This window comes from Oreochromis niloticus, linkage group LG3, assembly GCF_001858045.2.
Source record: "Oreochromis niloticus isolate F11D_XX linkage group LG3, O_niloticus_UMD_NMBU, whole genome shotgun sequence".
NCBI classification, from domain to species: domain Eukaryota; kingdom Metazoa; phylum Chordata; class Actinopteri; order Cichliformes; family Cichlidae; genus Oreochromis; species Oreochromis niloticus.
In genome coordinates, this window is record NC_031967.2 from 17,564,164 (window position 1) to 17,588,696 (window position 24,533).

A 24,533-nucleotide genomic window follows, 5' to 3' on the forward strand; every position below is an offset into this window, starting at 1 on the left:
GCGTAAAACTTGAACATAAAAGATCATATTAATAATAACAACATTAATTTATATTATAATAGAAGCTTATTGACGGCTACCAAAAGCATCTTGTTGAAGTGCAAGTTACTAAAGGACATTTAACCAAATATTTGTAGGGACATATGTATATTGAGCCCGTATGTATAGTTTTGATTCTGTGTGGATGAGAGAAAATCTAAAAGAAATTCAAACTTGTGCACCCAATTTTTGATTTTTAAAGTCAATAAAGATTTATCCTGTACGATCGTTCCACCCTGGAAAAAAAAAAAAAGCCCAAAATTACCGTGGCATTCATGCCCATGTTGAGTGGATGAAAACTTCCAACCACAACTATACCTAACCTGTTTTAGTTTAAAGTTTGACCAATTGAAAATCCATAAAGTTAAGTTAGCATACAAACAAGTAACTTAATATCCTTTAAACATGATTTACATACACACAAAGTGACATTTATCTTATTTGGAAAATTAAAACAAACAAACAAACAAACAAACAAACAAAAAAAACAGGAGTATTTTATTGAGTTGTACGTGATCGTTTTTGCACTCCAGGTCAGACATTTGTAGACTTCACGAAAAGTGTGATGCGCTGACTCCTGAAAAGCATGCTAGCCATTATGAATGAGAAGTAGAGCCGGTCAGTTTGATGGACGTGAGAAGCTGCAATGGCTAATAACATACAAACATTTTTAAAATTACTGATAACCAATCAGAAAACCATATTCAAATATCGTGCGGCTAAATTTCACAGTCAAATGAGCGGAGTGAGTCTAATTTCACGCGGACCTATTTAACTGGGATGCTCGTGCCGCGCAAAGATACTGCGGCATTTCCTTTATACTCGTTGAGTCGCAGTGCTTGGTTGGTATCGCTCCGCCGGCAGAGGAAATGTTCCTAGACCAATCACATCTGTGTTTACACCATCACCTGTCAAACACACACCCTCTGGTAGATTTTCTCTTTGAAAGGTAGGATTTCTATGTTTATTTTATCTTTACTTTTTAATGCACATATGAATGCATTGGGGGGAGTTAAAGTGTAGTTACAGTGGCGATAGAGTCGGTTCGCCTACAAGCGACAAGCAGCCGGGGATAGCAAGGTTAGCGCCCCGAGAGCTAGCGAGCTGGAGCTGGTTATCCGTCCGCCTGGCTTGTTTTTTAGCCGATTATCAGAAAGTCCTTGCGCCTAATCATGTCTGGCTGAGGTCGGCGCGAAGCGTTGCGTGTTAGCTCAGCGAAAGTGGCTTACTAATATTTTGAGACCTTTAGTTTGCTTTTAACCGATGTTAGTAGTTAGGACCAGCCGTGTAGTGCGTCCTCAAGCTAGCAAGAAATACATCAGTCGGCTGGAGAAAGGTGCGTTTAGCGGAGCGGTTAGCTAGCACCGTGCACGGCTGCCTTTTTTATTTAGCTGCTGCGACTGATAGTTATAACGGTGCTCCTATTTCCTCCGTTGGTTTCTAGTTTTCTCGCCTAATGTTAGCAAACTAACATCGTGGAAGCAGGTGGTGACCCACAGTGGGAGCCCGTTTAACCCCCACAACCCTCTTGCGTGCTGCGAAGCACCACCACCACCACCATAACGGAAAGAGCGTCTACTGCCAAAAGTCCCGCTTTTAAAACGTTCACTGTGGTAAAAACCACTTGTGTAATAGCTCCAAAATGTACCTGAAGTTAAATGACCCTAGACGGTTATATTACATTGTAACTGCATTAATTATTGCTGCTTCATTAATGTGTAAAGAGGCATTTAGCGAGGAGCTAATTTCAGCTGCTTACATTATTGTGTCTCGGATAGTTTGATCTGTAAGAGTGCTGCACGTCCATAATTTATAAGTTCTTCAAAAGATTGTTTTTATGTTTGCTCCCACTGTGTAAAGTCTGAGGGTATCTTAAGACCCCAATGCCACTTAAGTATCCCTTTTATTTCCCCTTAAGTAGCTTTAATGTTAAAATGGTATTATGCTGTAAATGCTCTTTTAGCTTGTTCCATACCGCACAAATATGATCCTGAAATATGCGGTATGTTTTGATTTCCACTGAAATTTAAAATGGCACTGCTCCTGTGTCGGATCAGCTGGTTGCTGTTGGACTAAAGCTATTAAACACACTTTCAAGAGACAGTGCAGCTTTGCTTACAGGGCAAAAAAAAAAAAGTAGTGGGGCATCTATTTTTTATTTATTTTTTGTCACATGTGGTGTTTGGAAGCATTTGCTCTCAAGTTTCCTTAGCTGTTGAATTTGTGAAATCTCAGAGGGAGGATTGTTAGAGAGACGAGCAGAGGAGAGGGAGGGGAATTGAGGAGGAGAGTGAATCAGATCGAGACGGTATAAGGTGCAGTGCAGTGTGGGTGTTTACAGTGTTTACCCAGCCTCCGTGCTGTAGAGCTGTTTGATTTACCTTTGTTCACTTTTAATCTTTCTTTTTATTTTCCTTCCTGTGCATCCAGGAGCTGAAACACACACTCACACTGAAGCGCCTACGGTAGCCGCTAACTGGACGGACTCTCTGGCAATTGACCTTTTGCAGGTAAGCCTGGGCTCTCTTTCTACAGTTCTGGCAGACAATACTACTTCTGAATGATCACGTCCTCCGCAGCTTTGTCTTCAGAGGGTACAACTGCTAGATCATTTGCAGTGCGGGTGGACTTGAAGAGCTTGGTTCATATGGCAGTCCTGAGAGCACACAGTCACATTTCAGGAGAGAAAGCTCGACTGGAGAGTTTCATAGATGTTAGATAATAAAACAATGTCACTGTTGTGCTCAAAATGACTCTTCACATGGAAAGGAGCTAAATTTATATGCCTGTTTATGAGTGAGAGTGGAATTAAAAACAACTGGGCTGTTGAAGCAAAAGTCTTATGAAGAAAGTCCCCCCCAATCACATACATTTTTATCGGAAAGATAAAAAACAAAACAAAAACTGGCTTAAAAAAACTCAACAAAAGTTGTAAGATTAACTTTCTCAGCTGCTAATTGGACTCATAAATGTGTGCTTGTAGCATTCAATGATTTTTAGTTTACGGCTCTGTAGCCATAAATAAAAACTATTCCCCTTAATCACAAGACTGTATCAGTGTTCCCAAAATGCACAGTTACAGAGTTCAGTGCCTGCCACCCCCTCAACCCCCACCTCGTCACCCCCCACCCCCTCAACCTCCACCTCGTCACCCCCACCCCCTCGCATAAAGAACTTTATGGCCGCAGTGAAAATTTATGAAATGTGTTTCTTCTCAATAACATTTTATCTTAGATTACAAGAGAAGTGATTAAAGTACACCACATTTTAACATTCTTTCTAATTCAAACTGCATTCCTTTAATATGTTAATATTTATACTTTAAACTGTATAAACTATCTCTATAACTCATTCTGAGGCTTGTCCTTGAGTTTCTGGACATCGCAGCAGAAATGGGGTTCTGTCACCTTCTCATGTGGTCGGAGTGTAGCTTTAGCCTGCTGTGGGTGTAAATATACTGTGACAGCAGAGGATGCTGATGTTAAACATGGTCAAAGTTGCAGCATATGTGCAGCTAATCCCTGTGAGCTCAGAGTCTTCAGAAAGCTTAAAACTTTTATGAGGGGCAGCCAATCAGAAGAAACATGGCTTAAATGGAGGACGGCCTCAAAGTGAGAGGAGCTAAAATGACTTGCATTCAGTGGATGAACTCAAGGACTAGATAAGTATTATTTGACAGCTTCTTTGAAGGTTTTGATTACACAATTAAGACTACTTGTAGCAAAACAAAACGCTCTTTTTATGCCACTTAAGTTCATCGCCACCTCTTTGCTGTCCACTCTGTGTGTGTTAGATGCAGAGGACAGGCTGCAGTTGGACCATAAAGACCAGCCATAACAGCGTCTTTGTTGTTGTGTTATCAGCGTCTTTATTTATGTGCTTCGAGATAAATCAATCTGTTTTTAGTCTAGTTGTGCGTGGAGCCCTGGAACCTTGAGTTAGCAGAGATCTTGGAGGTCCTCTGGGTTATGTTTTTGGACTCACAATCTTATGGGACCCACTGTTGTGATGCGAGTCGAGCAGATCTGACCTGTGATAGTGCATCACGAGGAATGTCAGCAGTAGTTGTCTTGGACAGCTCTGAGCGTTTGACTTGTGATAACCCCGTCCCCAAGGCTTCGCGGCACTGTGTGTTTATCTGATGCTTGTTAAGTGTTAATTGGAGCGTCTCAGGTGCAGCGTGCAGCATCGGTGCAACGTAGCAGAGCCACAGAGGGAGTGTGGTTCTTAAGGGGGCCTTTTCTAAGCAGTCCTAGAGAGCACAGGGAGGGAAACAATGTGAAAGCAATTTGATCATGGAGTTAGTGCTTTATCAGTCTGAAATTTCATAAAAACACAGCAGTGCATTTCCTCCTCTGAGGTTCTGATTTATTGTTATTCCTTAAAAAAAAATCAATATTCCCATGTTTCCGTTTCAGTGGAATAGTGGAATAAATCTTGAACCATGAGCTCAGTGGCAGTGTTGACCCCGGAAAGCTTTGCAGAGCATCGCAGTGGTCTCAAGGACCAGGAGATTGCAGGTAATGACCTGCACCTTTCTACTTATTTTTATACTTGCTAGAGTTTTCTCCTCATGAGCCCAAACTAGTGAGCAAATTATTAGCCCAAGTTTAATGTGTTTAAATTTTCTGATATGTGCATTATGTGTTTTGGACACAGGCTTATTTTTATTGCTGTTTGGTATCTTTGTTGTTAACAGTCCTCCCCTACACATACTGTTTTCTTACTCCTTCCTTGCCATTTTTATCTCTGTCTCTCCGGGCCAGGCTGTGTCCCGGAGGATGAGGCCTACATCCCTACCTATCTGGAGGCCTTCCCTCCGCTACCGGAGAAGGGAGCACCAGGGGAGAAGGCTGGAGAGCCGCCTTCGGCATGGGGGAGCAAGATCAGACCCATCAAAGCCTCTGTCATCACCCAGGTGAGGAGCCCACTGTGGGGACTGTTAAAAGTGAATGAATGCATTTCTCAGCTCTTTTAATGACGATGGCTGTAACTGAATTTAGCCTCAGGCCTTTTAGCTGCAGTAGAGCAGGTCCAATGAAAGATACATGTTCTGGGAACAACAAGCAAGAAAAAACACTTTCAACTCGTCTGTACCCAGGTGTTCCACGTGCCCCTGGAGGAGCGTCGTTACAAAGACAACAGCCAGTTTGGGGAGGGCGAGGAGGCCAAAGTGTGCTTGGACATCATGCAGCGAACGGGAGCGCACATCGAGCTGTCTCTGGCCAAAGACCAGGGCCTGTCCATCATGGTCACTGGCAAAGTGGACTCCGTGATGAAGGCTCGCAAAGAAATCGTAGCTCGATTGCAGACACAGGTAAATGCACTCTTACTACTTATAGTATAATTACGTGATCAGGATTTGGAAAATATTGGGAGGATATACATATAAGTTATAAAATAAGGTTACCTCTTATTAATTTTCTTGCTTTCTGTTTGAAATGCTGGTCAGAGTATGTACAAGTAATCCATGTGAGCAAAAAGTTCTAAATGCTCTAAAACAGGGATGTTAAAGTCATTTTACGTGTGAGGTCCTCCTTGTCATAAATATGTAAAATTCTGTTAACTCATTGCCCAGAATGTGCTGTATTTATAACACATAAAAAAACAAAAAGTTCTATAGTAGATGGTGGAAAAACAGGAACTTTTTAGTCATTTAATTGTTCATCTATTACTAAACTCTCTGGTGTGGAATGAATGACAATGCGGGTGGAAACTTTATCAGGAGTAAAATCTGCAAATCTTATGTCAATAGTTTGATACTTTTTTAATACCACAAGGGAAATTTTTTTTCATTTGTTCAAAATTGATGTACTCCCGTTTTCTACAGCCTTCCAGTGGGCCGGTTTGAAGTCTTTGCCGGGCCGATTCTGGCCTCCAGGCCTTATGTTTAATACCCTAGCTCTGTATGATGTTAAAGAGACAGGATGTCCTTAATATGGTCATCTCAGGTGCACAGCGTTGGCCGTGAGCACAGGAGCTCCGTCCGCCTGCTGTTCAAACCTCTCGTTTGTGAGGGGCAACCAATCAAAGGACAGTCTGTTGTCAGTATTTGTGCAGTGCAGGCTTTACATTTGTGCTTCATTCTCGTGTGACTTGTCAAAACAGTGAAACCTCTAAAACTCAGATAAACTTTCACCCGCAGCAGAAGAATTTGAATATGCAGCCAACTATCTTTGAACAAAAATCACTGTGAAGCAGAAACATCAGAACAGTGTAACCGGTGGCTAAAAAATGTTTTTGTTTCGCTCTGCTTAACGTTGAAACGTGATCCAAAGACACACACGGAGGGCAAATACCGGCTGCGGCTCGAATAATCCTATCAGGCCAGTTTAGGACAAAAAGTTGAGCCGGAAAATGACCATCAGCTCCCAGGGGTGGCCTTTGTGAGCCTCAGCAGCAAACATGCTGATTTTCACTTCAGCTGGTGCACTGAGGTGCAGCGCTTTAGCTGAGCTGCAGTTAAGAGTTGAAAAAAGTGCAGGGGGTTCTGTTCTCTTTTCAAGGTCGAATGCTTTTTGTGTACCAAATTTAAAGAAAACTTTGATGGTAAGTAATTTTGTATCATCCTGTTATTTTCCCTGGCAGATGATGAATATTAAAAACAAAGGTCTTTTCTGCATATGTCTGTACATATGTACAAAGCTCCACCAACATTAGAATTAAAAGGGATTTCTGCGGCTGTTGCTGTGCCTTGATAAATGAGAGGGCTTATTTCCATTGGGAAATGATACAAATGTAACTTGCTCCTGAAAACTTTCTCCCGCTCCTCCAGGCGTCGGCGACAGTCGCCATCCCCAAGGAGCACCATCGATTTGTCATTGGGAAGAACGGCGAGAAGCTGCAGGAGCTGGAGCTGAAGACTGCCACCAAGATTGCTATTCCACGCCCGGACGACCCTAGCGCCAACATTCGCATCACCGGCACCAAGGAGGGAATTGAGAAGGCTCGCCATGAGATCCTGCTGATCTCTGCTGAGCAGGTCAGACAGGGGTGGGTGGATAGGGGGGTGGGGGTTGTTTTAATAACTAATTTCTGCTCAACCGAAACTAATTGGTCTTGCAATGTGAAAAGATGCACAAACAGTAGCATTAGGAACTACATTGTTTCTTACTATTCAGTATTGAATCGTGTTGAACCATCACCATGAGTTCATGTTTGATCGACTCTTCTGTCTGCCGTCGTTCTCCTGCTCTTCCTCACCCACTCACCAGGACAAGCGTGCGGTGGAGCGTCTGTCCCTTGAGAAAGCCTTCCACCCCTTCATCGCCGGAGCCCACAACAGGCTGGTGCAGGAGCTGAGCCTTGAGACAGGGGCCCGCATCAGCATCCCACCGTCCAGCCTGCCCAAGGACGAGATCGTCATCACCGGTGAGAAGGAGGCAGTCGCGCTGGCTGTCAGCCGCATCCGAGCCATCTACGAAGATAAGGTGAGATTGTTTTCCAGAGATTATTCACGTCCCATCCTGCAGACATGGGGCATGAGCGACTTTAAGTCTTCTCAGGTCAACCCCCCCCCAAAAAAAACAGGTGCCCTGTTGTGTTTACATTCAGTTAAAAGGTCAAAGGTCATCTCTTCTTCCTTTCAAACTGCCCAGACTATTAGCAGATGAAACCCAGACCTTTGTTGGCTCGACACATTTTCATATTTAAATTCGTATTTTTCAATTTTATTATTTCTTGGTAATACTAGTCTGTGTTTGTGGAGCGGCTGTCTGATAACATTTGACTACCAAAGTGTCAGTCAAATGTTGTACTCAAAGAAACAGAGACACGTGTTTGAATTAAAGATAACAGCTAGGTGCTATCTAGGTGTGCTGAATTTAAGCCTGAATTTAGCCTTAAAGGTTTTGTAGCATTATTTATTGACTAGACAAACTTTAAACCTCAGATTCATAGAAAATTGTTCAGAATAAAGGAAGGCAGCGTTGAAGACGGATTAAAGTCAATCTTCCTAATGGCCTGAACAGTTTTCACTGATTGCTTTTAACCAAATTTAGAGAGAAAGCGAGATTTACTGTCTGAAGAGATTTAGCCAGAAAACGACCTCCACTGATGTCTGCTGCTTGGTGGGATCATGCATGGTTGTAAATTATGTTATTTTTTGTAAATTTGGGGCCTTAAACTTTGGTACAACCTGATGAACTTTATCCCCTAGAATTGTGACCTTTCTGTACCTATGATGCTGCCTTTTTAGCATTTTTTTGATTGTTTGTATTAGTTGATATATCTATTCTTTATTTCTGTATTTTATAGATGTGCACTGACTGCAGTTTTCTTGGCTGATTCTAATTTTGACCTGCAAAGTTTGAGCTCCCAATAAATTTAGAAAAGTTTTTCCAGGAACTTTAACTCTCGGCTTCTTTCATGCAAAATTTTGTGATAATAAAATAAACAATTACAGTTTCCCCCAAACTGCACTAAGCTACCGGGTCATCTCTTTATGAAACAACTGGAAAGAGTTGAATTACCTGAAAATGAGCTGCTGTACAGCCACCTTTATCAAACAAAAGCAGGTGTAACAGATTTATATAATAGGACATATGTCAAGTACTTACATCAGTTTCCGGTATCTTTATAACTTCACCAGATAACACATCGACCCCTCTCTTGTTTTCACTTGTCTCCTTTATATTCATCATAACCGCTTTCGTCTTTTGCTCAAACTGAGGCTGCTGGCTCTGAGCTCTGATAGCTTTAGTTTTAGCCGCTTTGCCTTTGTTTGCTTCTTTAAAATATCCATGCTAAGCGGGGTGAGGGGGATTTAGGTGTTTCATTGGTTGTGTTGTTACTAATGTTTTCATAGTTATGCCCTCGTTTGTGAAGTGAAGAGTTTCTATGCCAACAGCATGCTAGCGTGTGGCTGCGAGCGTTCGTGTGACTATTTCTCTGCGCTGCTGTTCATGTGTTTCAAATTCATGAAACAGACTGGCTCATTATCGGACATACGGGAAGCTGAGTGGCTGATTGGAAATCATCCGATTCTGTCTGCTCCATCAATACTTTTCTTTTTTTCTTTTTCTATCTTTTTTTTTTGGTCCACTTGTTTGTGTCATTGAGCTTAAAATACTTTAATTGCATCAGTGCTCATGATGATGTTTTTTTTTTTTTGTTGTTGTGTTTTTTTAAACACAGAATCAAAAATATAAAGCAAAAAATATAAAATAAAGACTTTCCGTATATGTTAGGGTCATTTTGGTCAGAGTAAAGCAAGTTCGGTCATCACACTGTTCCTGTGGATGCCCGCGTCTTTGTGTCTTGTCCAGAGAAAATTTACATAACAATATACAAACTATGCATGTGCTTTAGATTTCAAGTGGACTTGCAAGCAGTCTAACAGGAATAACCACTCCAGCTGTCTTTGTCCTCAGCAGAAAATAATCAAATCTTTAAAAATTCACAGAAATCCAAACAAAGAACAAAGCAAATGATAAAAATAGGATCACATACTTAATAAAGGCGAGTCTCATGCTTGTTGTTTTCCATGCATGATTTTTATTTGCCTTTTTCAGTCGTTTGTGCCAGTTTTTTCGTCCGGGCTAAATTTGCATTGACATTTTAGATGCTCGGGTGTTGCTGTTACCCCGAATGACTCGCTGTGGGAAAGCAGCGTGGGGTTTAGTTTGGGGTTTTACTGAAGGACACGCATGACTGCATGCAGCTCAGTGTTGTTGTTTTGTTTCACCAGTCTTGTTTTACTTGTTCGCTTCATCCCATGAACCATAAAGCTAATCTGTACTAAAGGTGTTTGATTTTAAGGAGGTTATTTACAGAGTTTGTGCATTCTCTTAACTTTAAAGAAGCTGTGTGAGATGGATGGGTGGAGCAGAGGAACTGCGTGTTTGTAGCAGATGAGCTCCGATGATAGGCAAGCCGGAGATAATGCCGAGAGAAAATTGGATTTCACCAGAGAACAACAGGATGAGAATGCTAATGTCATTTAGTGCATATGTATGATTGGCAAAAACAAATGTACTTTCTCTGCTGCCTTCCCACTTTCATCTGTCAGTCACCCTCCTTCTGTTCCCTTCTCCTTCCCCCAGATTTTGTCTGGTCTTTCTGTTACTTGATTTTTCCCATCTCCTTCCTGCTTCCCTGATTTCATTTTTCTTTGTCTCCTCTTATGTTTCCATCCATCCCTCAACGAGCTTCTCGATTTACCCACATCCTCTCGCTACGATTGTCTTATCACTTATAATCGTGCCCATGTCCTCCTCGCAGAAGCGGAAGACCACGACTATCTCTGTGGAGGTGAAGAAGTCTCAGCATAAGTACATCATAGGTCCGAAGGGCAACACCCTGCAGGAGATCCTGGAGGCCACGGGGGTGTCGGTGGAGATGCCTCCTCTGGACTCCAGCTCAGAAACCATCATCCTCAGAGGGGAGCCTGACAAACTGGGACCAGCACTCACACAGGTCTACGCCAAGGTGAGGACACAATAAAACTGTAATTAAAGGACAGAGATGGGGATTGCATTTTGCTTAATGTAATTAGCTTTTGTTATGGCAGAAATGTAGGGAATAAAAGTCCCTGAAGTTGCATTTACAGAGTACATTCAAGAGGTACTCAGACGGCCTAGATTTCCTTTTTTTGAGACTTTATTTTTAGATGTATTTATTTTTAATAGTTCAGAGCAGCAAGATTAACAACCTCAGCAAGTACATCACATCCACATCTTTACAGTGAAAGGGATTCGGAAAGTTGTGCAATGATTAATCTATATGTAGTTTATCAATGTTAGAGGCAAACATTTATGATGGATTTGTTGGCCAATCCAGAGGTCATATAGCAACATCTGGTTTTAAGTCTTTCTTTAAACTTTGGTTTTGGGCTCCACCAGCTCAGGCTACATACTCCACCTCACCCTGTGTCTGAAACAAGCTGCCTCTAGCTTCCGTGACCATAAAAGGAAATCCGTGGTGAGCTGAAGTCAGCTCGGTACAAGCATTGGAGACTGAGCGTGTAGAGTAGTCTGAAGCCTGAGCTTTGGCTCACAGGGATTACTTGCATGTACACTGATCTCATTTTAAATATTTAATATGGAAAGAAGGAAAAGCATAATATGTCCCCTTTATTTTAAGTTGCAACTAAGCCATTGCAGAGAAACGATTTCTGTGATTTGTCAATGCAAACATGGTTTTAACGTTTTGTACCCTTTCAGGCTAAGAGCGTGATGGTGGTGGAGGTGACTGCCCCCGCCTGGCTGCACCGCTTCATCATTGGCAAGAAAGGACAGAACATCGGGCGGATCACACAGCAGCTACCACGGGTAAGGAAAGGAGAACAAAGAAGGCGTGGGGTGATCTGAGGTAAAAGCCAGAGATAACACAGAAGTCTCACATCCTGCTCCTGCAGCGTGACAGAATGCTTTGTGGGGAGGAGGCTGTGTTACGGCAGCAGTTGTTGTGCAAAAGGGACCAATAAAGCAAAAAATGTTGGACAAAACACAGACAGAGAAAAGTGACTGCAGAGGACACTTGATTTGGGAAACTTGACATCAGCTGAGATGAATTACAGCATGGAAGAATCAACACAGGATGGAGCAGAAGGGGAAACTTCCTAACTGGCTTGCCTTTATTCCTGTCTGTGTGTGTAGGTTCACATAGAGTTTACCGATGGCGAGGAGCGCATCAGTCTCGAAGGGCCGACGGAGGAGGTGGAGCAGGCTCAGGCCCAGATACAAGAGATCATCAAGGACCTGGTCAGTGCAGACACACACGTACACCAACACAACAAAGCTACGGTAGACATGGAGTGTATTGTCTTCTGTCACTGAAAGAAATATTGCTGTGTTGGACAAAGCTTTGGAAGAGCTGCACACACTTATAATCACGTAGACCTGAAGAGAGATAAGAGAGAATCACATTTGATTGGTCGAGTGTTGGTTCACATTTATAAATCCAAATCTCCTTTTTCTTACCCGGTGTCCAGCTGGTGAGGATGGACTACACCGAAATCAACATAGATCAGCGTTTCCACAGACACCTCATCGGAAAGAACGGAGCCAACAGTGAGTAGATCACTTTACCCCTGACCTGAAAAATAAACCGTAACAAATCTGTCATGCTCCCAGGTGGAGCCCTTGTTGCACCTCATTAGTTTGTCTCCCTACCTGCAAAACTAACAAAGAATATGTTTTAGAAATTGCTTTTATTTCAGTATAATGTTTTATATAATGGTAATGATCATTTAATCCACACATATCAGTGTATTTTGATTTTTCCTGTCAGTCATTCTAGTTGCTTTTAGTTTGGATAATTCAGATGCTGTCTGGGGTAGAATATTTAATGGAAAGCATCACATTCAGGGTTTTGAGTGACTTGTGATGTTTTAAACTGAAAAGTTGTCATGTGGCTGTCGCTGATCTCAATCACATACTGCGGACTTCCTGTACTGTTTGTGTTGTAAAGCAGGGAACTGGAGGGTGCGTCATGAGGCAAGTGTTAGTGACCTGATTTTCATCATGAGAGCTAGTCTTTGATAACAGATGCCAGCCTCTTACCTATTGCACATCAGTGTTCTCCAGCAGGTTTAAAACTGCTACATCTTTGAGCGTGAATCCTATCCGGCTGTTAAGTGATGACATGAGACCTGCTTCCGGGTTCAAACTACTCTGCGTTCATTAACGCTGTTGTATTTTTAACACGTTTTAATGCTGTGTATCTTGTTCTGTTTAATCTGAACAAGCCCATAAAAATAGTGATCACTCTGAGTTTTTATTACCACCATTCATCGGCAGCACATTTTTAAAAAAAGCAAAGTTTTTGAAATCTTACGATGCAACAACAGCCCATTAGCCCACGGTTTGCCACCAGATATTTGAACAGGTCAGAAGAGTCACTCTGAGGCTAACACAGATTTAAATGAGTACTCAAAGCTGAGGATCAGGAATTTGTCATAGCGAGTAATCCAGACTATGCAGCAGTATGTTAATGACTAACCTGGTGCTGGTGATGGATCATCTCAGTTGTTCTGACTGAAGTTTGGTCCATTTTCAGCATCTTTTTCCTGCCTTGCATTTGTCCCTAACAGTCGGGAACCCTCATGTTAATTTTTATTGAGTGGAAAAAAGTTAGCGTTCATCTTCCAGCTTCACTGTGCTCATGTGTTTATATTATGCTAATGATAGCTCTGTAGCTAGCCACCATGTAGCACAGCATTTTGTACCGGCTAGCCCAACTTCAGAAGTCACTGCTGTTTAGTTTTCTGTCTTTATTTATGTTTGAAGTGATAGCAGAGCTGTATGTTTTAGTTTTACAGAAATCCCTCAGTCAGAACATGCTATATCATCTTTATATGAAAACTGTAACTTGCTATAACTATAACCTGCTAACTTCTCACTCCGTTGAATTTCACAAATCCTTTTTTCGTGGGTTTTAAACTTAATTGTTACACCTGGTAGAGCCGCCACATTGATCATTTTATTAAAGATGAAAGAATCTAGACAGTTTTTAACTCTCAGCGATGCCACAGTGTTGTTTTGTGTTGTGGAACTGGAGAGGAGTTTGGACCTGGAAACGGCTAATGACGTCTGAAGGTGGATAGACTCTATATGAAATATGGATTTAGCCTCTAAAGTGCCCTGCAGAAATCTTTTCTATCCTTCATTTCTTTATATTTTGTTAGATAAATGGGAAATGGGTGCAGCATTTTATTAAAGCATGTGCAAACATGTACTATATAAGACAAAACTGAGTTTGTTTAAGCTTGAACTTATTCAGGCTTGGATGAATGATGAAATGTTTCTCCCACTGAAAACACTACGTGTAGATGAACAGAACCAACTTTCTAAAACTCTTGGACATGTTTTCTTCTAAACCTTTTAATAGCTTCCTGAATGACAACTATGGACTGATTCTTATATAGTGCTTTTCCAATCTCCCAGAGCCTTCAAAATGCTTTAAACAACACGCCACATTCACCTATTCACACAAGCGCTTTATTCTGTGCTTTAGTAGCTAGCTAGTAAGGACTTAGAGTATTATGGACAGTGAAGCAGGGCATGCTTCAGGTTACAGTGTAAGTGTGTGCAGTGTTGTTTGGTTTCTCAGTCAGCTCCATTGCTCACATCCAGTTTCAAAACCCAGATGACGACGAATAAAATGCTAAACTAACCTGAGTGGGTGATGTCACAGTGACTATACACTATAGTAAACTCCCTTTCTCAGGTTTTCACTCTTATTTCATTCCTGCTGTTTTCCCTGTATCGCTACAGTAAATCGTATCAAGGAGCAGTACAAGGTGTCGGTTCGAATCGCCCAGGACTCGGAGCGAAGTGGCCTGGTGCGGATCGAGGGAGATCCTAAAGGAGTACAGCTGGCACGCAGAGAGCTCATGGAGATGGTCCAGAGGATGGTGAGAATGGGCTCAAAGCTTAGGTTCATTGGTTTTAATAGAGCCAGATGACATGAAGGCTTAATGTCTTTGTTACGGTTTTGTCATTTCTAGGAAAACGAACGCACCAAAGATCTGATCGTTGAGCAGAAGTTTCACCGGACAATCATCGGACAGAAAGGAGAAAAAATCAAAGAAGTTCGAGATAAGTTTCCCGAGGTGAACGTCCTCTGTGACCCGGCGCTTTGTCTCGCCTTGTCATCACTGTTCAATAATTTGTTTTGACTCAGCTGTAATTTAATTTGATGATTATCATCTCGCTGGCTTCTAGGTCATTATCAATTTCCCCGACCCGTCGCAAAAGAGCGACATCGTCCAGCTGAGAGGTCCGAAAAATGAGGTGGAGAAATGTGCCAAGTTTCTCCAGAAAATCATTGCTGACCTGGTACGACCCTCCGTTTTTTGTCTTTGTGCCTCTCCCTGTCCCTCAGCTGTTGCGCTCTGTTTCATGGCAGTTTTCTTTCTCTCACAGATTGAAAATAGCTTCTCGCTCTCCGTTCCCATCTTCAAGCAGTTTCACAAGAACATAATTGGCAAAGGGGGCGCTAACATTAAGAAGGTGAGATTTATTTTTTACAGGTTCTGTCCAAATCTGACTCCTAAAACTTTTAGATCAGAATGTAACGTTTAAGACAAAAACTAACCGCAGACGCTCGCACTGACAGATCCGCGAAGAGACCAACACCAAGATCGACCTGCCAACGGAGAACAGTAACTCGGAGATGATCGTCATCACAGGCAAGAAGAACAACTGCGAGGCGGCCAGAGATCGAATCCTCGCCATCCAGAGAGAGCTGGTGAGACACGAGTGCTTTTGGTTGATGCTTGAAGAGTTTTGAAGAAAATAGATTTTTAAAATTTACTTTCTTTTGTTTCTTGGATAAATTATTTATTAAATCTTTTGCTTAGAGTCATATCCATAGACAATCATTGGAATTGTTAACCTGAAAAAACACTCAGCGGGCGGGTTGCTGGCTGGCTTTAATCTTATTTTAAATTAGGAAGAGTCAATATAAACTTAACTTCTTCAATAATTGCCGTCTTTGCCATTGCTGCGGTTCTAGTGTTAAAAAACAGAATTTAATTCTCCCTACACCGCTCGTCTTTCAGAAACCACGTATGCAGAGATGAACTATTAGATATGGTTCTGAGCCAAAATCCTCTTTCTTACTTGGTTTCTCTTGTTTTTTATCATCTCAAAAAATGACAGTGGGTTAAGATTTCTTTGTTAAAAGAAGCTGGAGATATTATATCTCTTGGCTGACCTGGGAACTTCACCGTGTCTGCCCCCAGATGAGCTGTAGGAGGTGGCTGGGGTGAGGGAAGTCTGGGGTTCTCTGCTCAGACTTGCCCTCTGCAACCCCAGCCTGGATGAGCAGCAGAAGATGGATGGATGGACTGAATATTTAATGGTTTCCTCTGTTGGGAATTAAATACGTCTTCTAAAATGTTCTTCTTTGTCTTCAGTTTTTAAACTGCATGAAAATCTCAGCCTGTCCCTCTTCATCCCTCCAGGCCAACATTAAAGAGGCAGAGGTTACAATCCCAGCCAAGCTGCACAACTCTCTGATTGGCTCAAAGGGCTGCCTCGTGCGCTCCATCATGGAAGACTGTGGCGGCGTCCACATCCACTTCCCCTCTGAGGGCTCCGGCTCCGACAAGGTCACGATCAGAGGGCCCGCAGGTGAGGTGGAGAAGGCCAAGAAGCAGCTGCTGCAGCTGGCTGAAGAGAAGGTGAGCGGGAAAGAGTGAATAAATAGAAGAGGTGACTTAAAACAACGGATGTTAGCTGCTAAAAGTTTAAATACTTGCATCATCCTCCTGTCCTCTGCCTTTCGCAGCAAGTAAACAACTTCACCGCTGAGCTGCAGGCCAAACCAGAGTACCACAAGTTCTTAATCGGACGGGGCGGGGCAAATATTCGCCGCGTCCGGGACCGGACGGGCGCCCGGATCATCTTCCCGTCACCTGACGACACAGAGCAGGAGCTGATCACCATCGTAGGAAAAGAGGAAGCCGTACGTCAGGCCCAGAAGGAGCTGGAAAGTCTGGTCAAAAATCTGGTGACGACCTCCTTTGTCCTATAAAACCATTTAATTCACGTCTTGATTCTTGATTTTCAAATCAACAATCTCGCCATCTCCCTTTGCAGGACGACGTGGTGGAGGACAGGATGGTGGTGGACGTTCGCCACCACCGCCACTTCGTGTGTCGGAGAGGACAGGTGCTGCGGGAGCTGGCTGAGGAGTACGGCGGCGTGGCTGTGAGCTTCCCTCGCACTGGAGCGAACAGCCAGCGGGTCACGCTGAAGGGAGCAAAGGACTGCGTGGAGGCCGCAAAGAAACGCATCCAGGAGATCATCGAGGACCTGGTGAGAGACGGAAAACACGTAGAGACAAACGGTCGCTGTCTGCACTCAGGTCAAAGCTGAATTTAATGTATAAGAATCTGATTATGTGAAAGTCACAGAAAGGCTGCCAAAAGTAGCTGCAAGTTTTACTTCTTTGAACAGACATAGATGTTATTTCAAGGACGCTTCAATAAGCTCATTATTTATAATTGGAATCGAACCAGCTCCCGCTGTGCTCACCTTTTGTGTTTTCTTCTTTCTTCCTCCTCTCTCTCGAGCAGGAGTCCCAGGTGACCGTGGAGGTGGCCATCCCTCAGCGCTACCATCGCGCCGTCATGGGCCCCAAAGGCTGCCGCATCCAGCACATCACCAGAGAGCACGAGGTGCAAATCAAGTTCCCTGAGAGAGACGACAGCGCTGCAGGTTAGAAACGACCCACAACGTGCACCCGCAGCTACATCCTGCCTCTGTTGTGATTTATGTTGCAGATTAGCACACTAGGTTAGAAATGAGTAGGCCTTTCTCAAGTTTCCTCCTCACTTGCTGATCTATCTGTATCAACGTTTAGATCAGCTGATAAAGGAAAATTAAAATGTCAAAGAAGAGACAGGAGAAATAACGTTCAGTCAATGTTATGATTGTTGACGCTGCATAGTCGCTCAGCACTGTGCACTTCCCCTGATGGCAACACAAGCACAATTAGTTGTTCCTAGCAGTGTTGGGTAGAGTGCAATTCTTCAATCCTTCAAGTTCCACCAGATGACGATCTAATGATGGTAGTGAGTCTGTAGCATGTGTAGTATTTCTTATTCTTTTACATGTATAAAAAAAAAATAATCAGTGTTTAAGAGTCGTATATCAAAATATAAACTTTTAATCCCTGTTTTTCTCATTGTAAACTTGCAGCTCAGGAGGTTTTGCCACAGGAGAACGGTGAGGTCAGTCCAGAGGCGGAGTTTGTGCCCCGCAAGTGTGACGTCATCACCATCTCTGGGCGGGCAGAGAAGTGCGAGCTGGCTAAAGCAGCCCTGCTGGTAGGCGTAATCTTCGTTAAGCTGAGACGTGACGCTGTTTAATGTTCATTATTATCTCTGAGCACGCACCCTGTGACGGCCTCCTCCTCCTTCAGGCGTTGGTGCCCATAACAGAGGACGTGGAGGTGTCTTATGAGTTGCATCGCTACATCATTGGCCAGAAAGGCATTGGAATCAGGAAGATGATGGAAGACTACGAGGTAAGGCTGCTCTCTGGTGCCATCTGCTGGGACTTTTTATACCCGTGCTGTCTGAGAGTGTGAACTTTGGGGTTTTGTGTACGTAGGTGAACATCTGGGTGCCGCAGCCTGAGAAGCAGCTGGATGTGATCAAGGTGACGGGCCTGGCAGCCAACGTGGAGCGAGCCAAACAGGGGCTGCTGGAGAGGGTGAAAGAACTGCAGGCCGAGCAGGAGGACAGGGTACAAGCACACACTGTGTCATGTTTATCGTCACAGTTCAGCTGTCTCAGTTTTTAATTTGCTTCTTGTTATTTTCAGATTATGCAACACCCGCGATCATTACGCCGTCCATCCAGAAAAACCTCTTTAAAAAAACTTTAAAAGGGGGAAAAAATGGAAACACAAGTTTAATTCTTAAAGTTAGGAGATTACCACAGGGGATCATGATTTCCTGATGGCAGTGAATCAGTAGTGTGTGTAGTATCTCTTATTCTTTGACATGTACAAAAAAACCCAGCATGTAATGATGAATGAAGAGCACCGGTGGAAAGTGACTTCTGTGTGCTGTAAAGATGAGATCTCTGTGGCTCTGTCTCCTCTCAGGCCCTGCGTAGTTTCAAGGTCACCATGTCTGTGGATCCAAAGTTTCATCCCAAGATTATCGGCCGCAAAGGAGCCGTCATCTCTCAGATCAGAAAAGACCACGACGTGAGCATCCAGTTCCCCGACAAAGGAGACGAGCAGCAGGTCAGTTTCCCTTTTTTGTCTTTTCCTGCCTCTGTGCCGAACCGTTCCTGTTGCTCGCTTCAAATCCTTTCCTTTTCCTCCCAGGATCTGATCGTAATCTCGGGGTACGAGCGTAATGTGGAGGAGGCGCGCCAGGCCATCCAGCAGCTTGTAGCTGAGCTGCAGGAGATGGTGAGCCAAGACGTTCACCTGGACCCGAGGACCCACGCCCGCATTATCGGGGCCCGCGGCAAAGCCATCCGCAAGCTGATGGAGGAGTTCAAGGTTGGTTGGATCGATTCATAGATCGCTCATTTTGAAGCTAAATGAGGAAATGTTTGATCTCCACTCGTTCTCCTCTGGTTTCTCAGGTGGATATCCGGTTCCCTCAGCCGGGGTCGGACGAGCCCGACAAAGTGACGGTGACGGGTCTTCCTGAGACGGTTGATAACGCCATCGATCACCTGCTCAACTTGGAGGAGGAATACGTGAGTTCACTGTATATAAGAAAGAGATGCGGTTACAGCACACATCGCTCACGCCTGCACTCTGACACAACTCCAACAAATGTTAGATCCATCTGTTGATATTAAGCTCTACAGAAATGGCAAAGAAACCATTTCTTGAAGAAGCTAACTTCTTACTATGGATCAGTTTTTCTAATTATAAGTAAAATTTAACAGAATAAGTGTTTATCTTTAAGTTTCAGGACTTTTGTTTGTTTTACAACGTATTTAAAATATTTTTTTAATGAAGTTAAAATACACATTTCAATTCACAAATAAAGATTACAGCAAAGAGACTGAAATCATTTCATTATTGGAGAAGAAAAATGGCTAAAAATTAATTTTGAATAACAGCTGATGTTATTTACTCTAAACAGCTCTTCTGTGAATCAGATTGAACACTAGTGCAGAAAAACAAAACAACAAAACACACCGTTTGAACAGCTGTAATTGTCTAAAGTACGTTGGGTCAGCTTCTGTTGATCAAATGTGCTACAGGCTAAAAATAAAATAGATATGACGGTCCACACATTTTTCATAGTGCTTGTTTGAGGTTTATTTTTTTTCATTTACAAAAAAATAATTTATTTAGTTTAATCCAGTGGACTTCATCCTGAACTCAGAGGATAGAGACAAGTATTGATCCTATTGTGCTGGAATCGATCCCCCATCGCTATCGAACGGCTCACTGCCTGCATTTTAAAAATGACCTCCAAGTCGGCTACAACAAAACATAAAGCCCACATTATCGGATTATTTTAAAAGAACAACAGTGAAAGTTTATCACAGCGTCCACAGAGCTCTCAGGCCTGAAACCTGCCCTTTAATGCTGCTCTGCTCCAGATTTCACTCTTGATTTGCTCATTAGTTTTCCACACCCTGGACTCTCTGCTCAGTTCACCTATGGTTTCCCAGCTGCTCTGCACATGCGGCTAAAATTCCAACCTCATTAGTTCTAGTGATGAACAAACCCATTTTAGGAAAAGTCATGAAATATGAGATAATTGGGTTTTTCTTTAACGGCGTTACATGATTTTTAAAATGATAGGAGGTCAAAATGACCTCTTCAGCGGTTCTAGGATTAAACATGACGAGCGTGCTTCTCAGTCAAGCGCTAGCAATCAGAAACAGGAAACGAGCTATGAACAGCAGCAAGGTTCAAAGCGGCACAGAGGTACAAGAGGAGACGACCCTGAAGGGGAGATCAGCCAAATTTAAATCTGGTTGTTTTGCTTCTGTTTTAAATTTCTGTATTTTTAATTCTGTTTTGGTTGGATTTTGGGAAATATTCAAACACTTTGGTGACACTGGATTTCAGATTTTGATGAACTCTGAGGCAGAATAATGATAATTAAAACCCACCCATGAAAATGTGGCTGTTTCCGTTAAATTGTTACAGAAAACCCCCCAAGACCATTTATCTGTTGAGGTGCGCTAGTTACTGTACCAGATAAGGATATTTGTGGTATATTTGTAATTTCTGTTATTTTGTAACTATGTTTTAAAATTAATATCTTGCCTTCGGGGTAACAAGTAGATCAACAGAATCCCGGCCAGGAAATGAAAATCATTCTGACTCATAAACAAAGGCTGTTTTCAGGAGCAGTTTTCCTTCTCTTCATCTCTCAGCTGCTCAGCGTGACGGAGACAGAGACCTTGGCAGCGTACATGAAGCCTCCATCTCGCTACGGAGGGGGAGGCGGAGCAGGCGCAGGGGACGACAGCAGCGGGGGTCCAGCTAAGGGCTTTGTGGTGCGGGACGCTCCCTGGAATGCGGCTGGGAACAAGGTGGGATGTCTTTGTTTAACTAAATTAGCATTTTGTTGGAGGGATGTCTGTGCAGTACGGGCCCATCAGAGTGTGTTTTCCTTCCAGGCTCCCGACATGAGCAGCGCCGAGGATTTCCCCACGTTCGGGACAGTCGTAGCCCCGAAGCAGGCATCAGCCTGGGGCCCCAAGAAGTTCTGAAGTTGTTCATCTGGAGAAAAACCAACAAAAAACCAACAAAACTTCTGTAATTTAGACAATGAGAGACAAAACAAATCCCAAATCTAATTGCTGCTCGCCTTCCCCTCCTCTTTAGTGACCTTCCTTTTGTCTCTCTTTCTCTGAATCCCCCCCCACTGTTCTCCTAACAACCAGCCACAATGAATTCTGGGAGAACTATTCCTTCTTTCTTCCTCCTGTCTCCCTGAGTACTTCCACCTCCTCCTCCTCTTCCTTCCCTCGAGAGAAAAAAAAAAAGAACATTGAGTCCTCTCTCCATAGTTTTGCTGTCCCACTCTTCCTCTCGGTTGAACCACTGTTGTTTGTTTGTTTTTGTTTTTTTACTCCTCCTGCTTCCAGACTCCGCCCCCTCCCTCGACATCACCTCAGCGCGGTACATAAGAGAAGTTTGAATTTGTCAGAGGGCAGCGAGGAGGCATCCTCACGTACCTGACGCAAACCTAAAGAGAGAGAGGAGAGTCTGTTTTTGTTTTTTTTGTTTTTTTTTAAGAGCGCAAAGAGTTTGTAAGCACTGACGACTTTTAAAGATTTCCTCTGGTTTTTACGAAGAGCTTTCTCATTTCCAGTTTGCTAATGTGGTGCAGTGGGCTGTATCCGTGTGTTGATGGGCTCAGGAAAGGTTTTTCCACCCATGAATCGCCTCTTTTTAAAAAAAAAAAAATATTTCCAATCTGGGAGCAAAAAAACAAAAAAACAGCTGCTGTAGTTCTTTTTAAATAATACTGAGTCAGAAGACGTGGAAGTCCTGCACTGGTTGTTTTGTAACGAAGGTTGTTTTTTTTGTTTTTTTGTTTTTTTTTTGTCACAACTGTTTTATTTATTCAGAAAAAAAACAAAAGGAGCCATTTCATTTGAACTACTGTGACCATGCGTTTTTATAAAAAGCACTTGCTGTAGCTTGCAACCTTGCGTCTGGGAGTGAATGCTGTATGTCAGGGTATGAGAACATGTTACCAGTTGTTCGAAGTGTACAAAGTACTTTTCGCTATTTTTTTAAAATCTGTGTGGGATTATTTTTTTTTTTGTTGTTGTCGTTGTCCTTCTTGTTGGTTTCTGGTATATTTGAAAGACTCTGTATGCGTGTGCGCGCGTGCAAATTAAGATGTATATTTGAAAGAAGCTGAACCAAACTTTTACTTGGTCTTTGTCCGTTTGTCTGCTCGGAGCTCATCCTGGAGGGTTTTTTCCCTTTTTTTGTTTTGTTTGTTTGTTTTGTTTGTTTGTTTGGTCTGTTTGTTTTTTAACCTTCTGAACTCGTCTTTAATTCAGACGTGCTGCTTAAAGTTACATCTGTGCTCCAGGATAAAAAAGAAAAAAACTCCACCATGAACAGCCGCACTTTGGTTTCCTCTCCTTCAGGTGCTTCATTTTACGGATATTTCGTAGCAAAAAAAAAAGATGCCCCTTATCCCTTTTTCTGGTTCTGAGACTTAAAATGTGAGTTCTTTGCTAAATTATACGACCGACCCAGACTTTAAGCAGTTTAGCTAAACCGTGCTTGTGCCTGGAGGTTTAAAGGAATAGTTGATCATGTTGGAAAATATGCTAATTAGGTGTTTCTCTGAGAATTAGATGAGAAAATCAGAGCAGGCGATTGTCCATTAAAGCAGGAGGAACTGCAGCTGAACTTCAGGTAAAGATGACTGTCGTGAGCGGCACTGCCATCATTTCGCTGCATCAGTGACTTAAAGTGGACCGATGCCTTATTTTCTGTCGTATACATTTATACAGTGCTCATTTATTACACCACGCAGTGTAAGGTTTATGCTACAGCTGACCTAAATAATCAGTGTTTCATCCATTAATTTTAAAGTTTATTAGCTAAATCTGAAGACAATAGTTAAGCACATTGGTATTGTTTTTAAGTCAGCATGCTAAATTAGTTTTTTTACATGAAATCCTGAACAGAAAATTTGTTTCCTGAGTTCTTAGAGAAGTTGAGAGTAACCCCCAAAATAGTGAATTATTGTTGCATTTGCATAATAAATAATATCAGTTGTTATTATTATATTAGTTTTAAAGAGCTTTTGATGGATTTCTAACATACGTTTTCTAGATTTTAAGACAACTGGTCTAATAAATTTGCTACACTGTAGACTGTTACAGCGATGTATGATTGTATTTATATGGCAAGAGTGTAAATTAGGGCTGTCAATGTTAACGCGTTAACACGCCATCATGATTAAAATTTTAAAAAATATTTCTTTTAATTGTAACACATTTAACCCATTCGGAGGGCAGAATGGAGAAACTTTGGACAAACTGCCCGAAATGCGTTGACAGACATTTCAGGGATTTTGAGTCATTCTGCGTCCCAGATGGGTTAGTTGGGTTAAATAATGTAAATGCATTAATCGTGACGACTGATTAATTCTGCGTTAACATTGACAGCCCTAATTTAAAGTAATGAGATTAGTCTAGAAATAATCCATATGAGCTAAAAGCTCACACTTCACTCCTCTAAACAGTGTTTTTTCTATTCTTGGACCTGTATGATGTCAGTGAGTGCAAAGCCCCACCCACTTGCTCCTTATGACAACCAATCAGAAGAAGAAAAAAAAGAATAAGAGAAAAAAAGCTTGTTTCAGACATGTATAAAACATGCATGTAGCTTCCCTGTCACAAACACTCATTAGCTAACGAGTTGTCAATCGCGACTCATTAGCCAATCAGCATGTGGTTTCAGTCAGACGTCCTCCTCGTCACATGGGAAAAGGACGGCAGCAGCAGAAATGAATGGGTGAAGTAGCAGCTACATCCATCTTTTAAACTGTGTGATTTCAGAGAAAGGATGAACTGAAAGACTCTAGCAGGGCCCAGGATGCCAGAAATAAGGATTATTTTGAACTGTAGTCATGCAAAGCAAATGATGCAGGTGGAAATGAGCCGAATAAAGTCCACTTTAAGTCTCGTTCGCTCGTTGAAGTTCAGCTGCTGGTGGACATTGCAGGCTCTGGTTGTAAAAGTGACCCTCTGGCCGTCCATGTGCTTTATGTCAGTCAGCAGTGTCCTCAGAGATTAGCTCACCTGTGTCACTTTAATTCACTCAAAGGAAAGATGTTCTCATGTAATTATTCCCTGTAAATGAAGCTAAAGAGGCAGAGTGAACAGCTCTGTTAGCAGACAATAAAAAATTAATAAATGAATAAAAAAATAAATAAATCTCAGGGTCCAACTTAAAAGTGAAGCTGGTGCAGAAACAACTCTTAACCGCTGAGGATGGATTAGCAAAAGACGCTGACTATGCAACCCAGCAGGACCACAGAGTAGATCAGGCCCCGTCAGTAGTACGTTA

General features: G+C 42.5%; 1 protein-coding gene across 3 annotated transcripts; it reads left to right on the forward strand.

Moving 5' to 3' along the window:
• The first annotated feature begins 835 nt into the window (after positions 1 to 835).
• On the forward strand, positions 836 to 23,957 carry hdlbpb (high density lipoprotein binding protein b). Of its 3 annotated transcripts, none has more exons than XM_005454379.4 (28): positions 836 to 988; positions 2,470 to 2,549; positions 4,458 to 4,559; positions 4,806 to 4,957; positions 5,141 to 5,356; positions 6,815 to 7,021; positions 7,254 to 7,469; positions 10,261 to 10,467; positions 11,202 to 11,309; positions 11,637 to 11,741; positions 11,972 to 12,050; positions 14,256 to 14,395; positions 14,489 to 14,593; positions 14,706 to 14,819; positions 14,907 to 14,993; positions 15,100 to 15,231; positions 15,950 to 16,168; positions 16,276 to 16,497; positions 16,587 to 16,805; positions 17,066 to 17,207; positions 17,691 to 17,818; positions 17,914 to 18,018; positions 18,105 to 18,239; positions 18,603 to 18,746; positions 18,831 to 19,010; positions 19,097 to 19,213; positions 20,861 to 21,019; positions 21,107 to 23,957. In XM_005454379.4, the coding sequence occupies exons 3-28, from the start codon at positions 4,484 to 4,486 to the stop codon at positions 21,197 to 21,199; spliced, it is 3,807 nt and encodes a 1,268-aa protein (XP_005454436.1). In that variant the 5' UTR covers positions 836 to 988; positions 2,470 to 2,549; positions 4,458 to 4,483; the 3' UTR covers positions 21,200 to 23,957. The 3 variants fall into 3 exon arrangements, with proteins under 3 accessions (XP_005454436.1, XP_019210076.1, XP_003449379.1); XM_019354531.2 differs by lacking the exon at positions 836 to 988 and adding an exon at positions 1,101 to 1,119; XM_003449331.5 differs by lacking the exon at positions 836 to 988 and adding an exon at positions 1,211 to 1,375.
• Positions 23,958 to 24,533: the final 576 nt, after the last annotated feature.

Coding starts and splice junctions, on each gene's coding strand:
- hdlbpb (XM_005454379.4), top strand. CDS start 4,484: ATGAGCTCAGTGGCAGTGTTGACCCCGGAAAGCTTTGCAGAGCATCGC. Junction 11,310..11,636: donor TCACACAGCAGCTACCACGG/GTAAGGAAAGGA, acceptor CTGTGTGTGTAG/GTTCACATAGAGTTTACCGA. Junction 21,020..21,106: donor GGAATGCGGCTGGGAACAAG/GTGGGATGTCTT, acceptor TTTTCCTTCCAG/GCTCCCGACATGAGCAGCGC.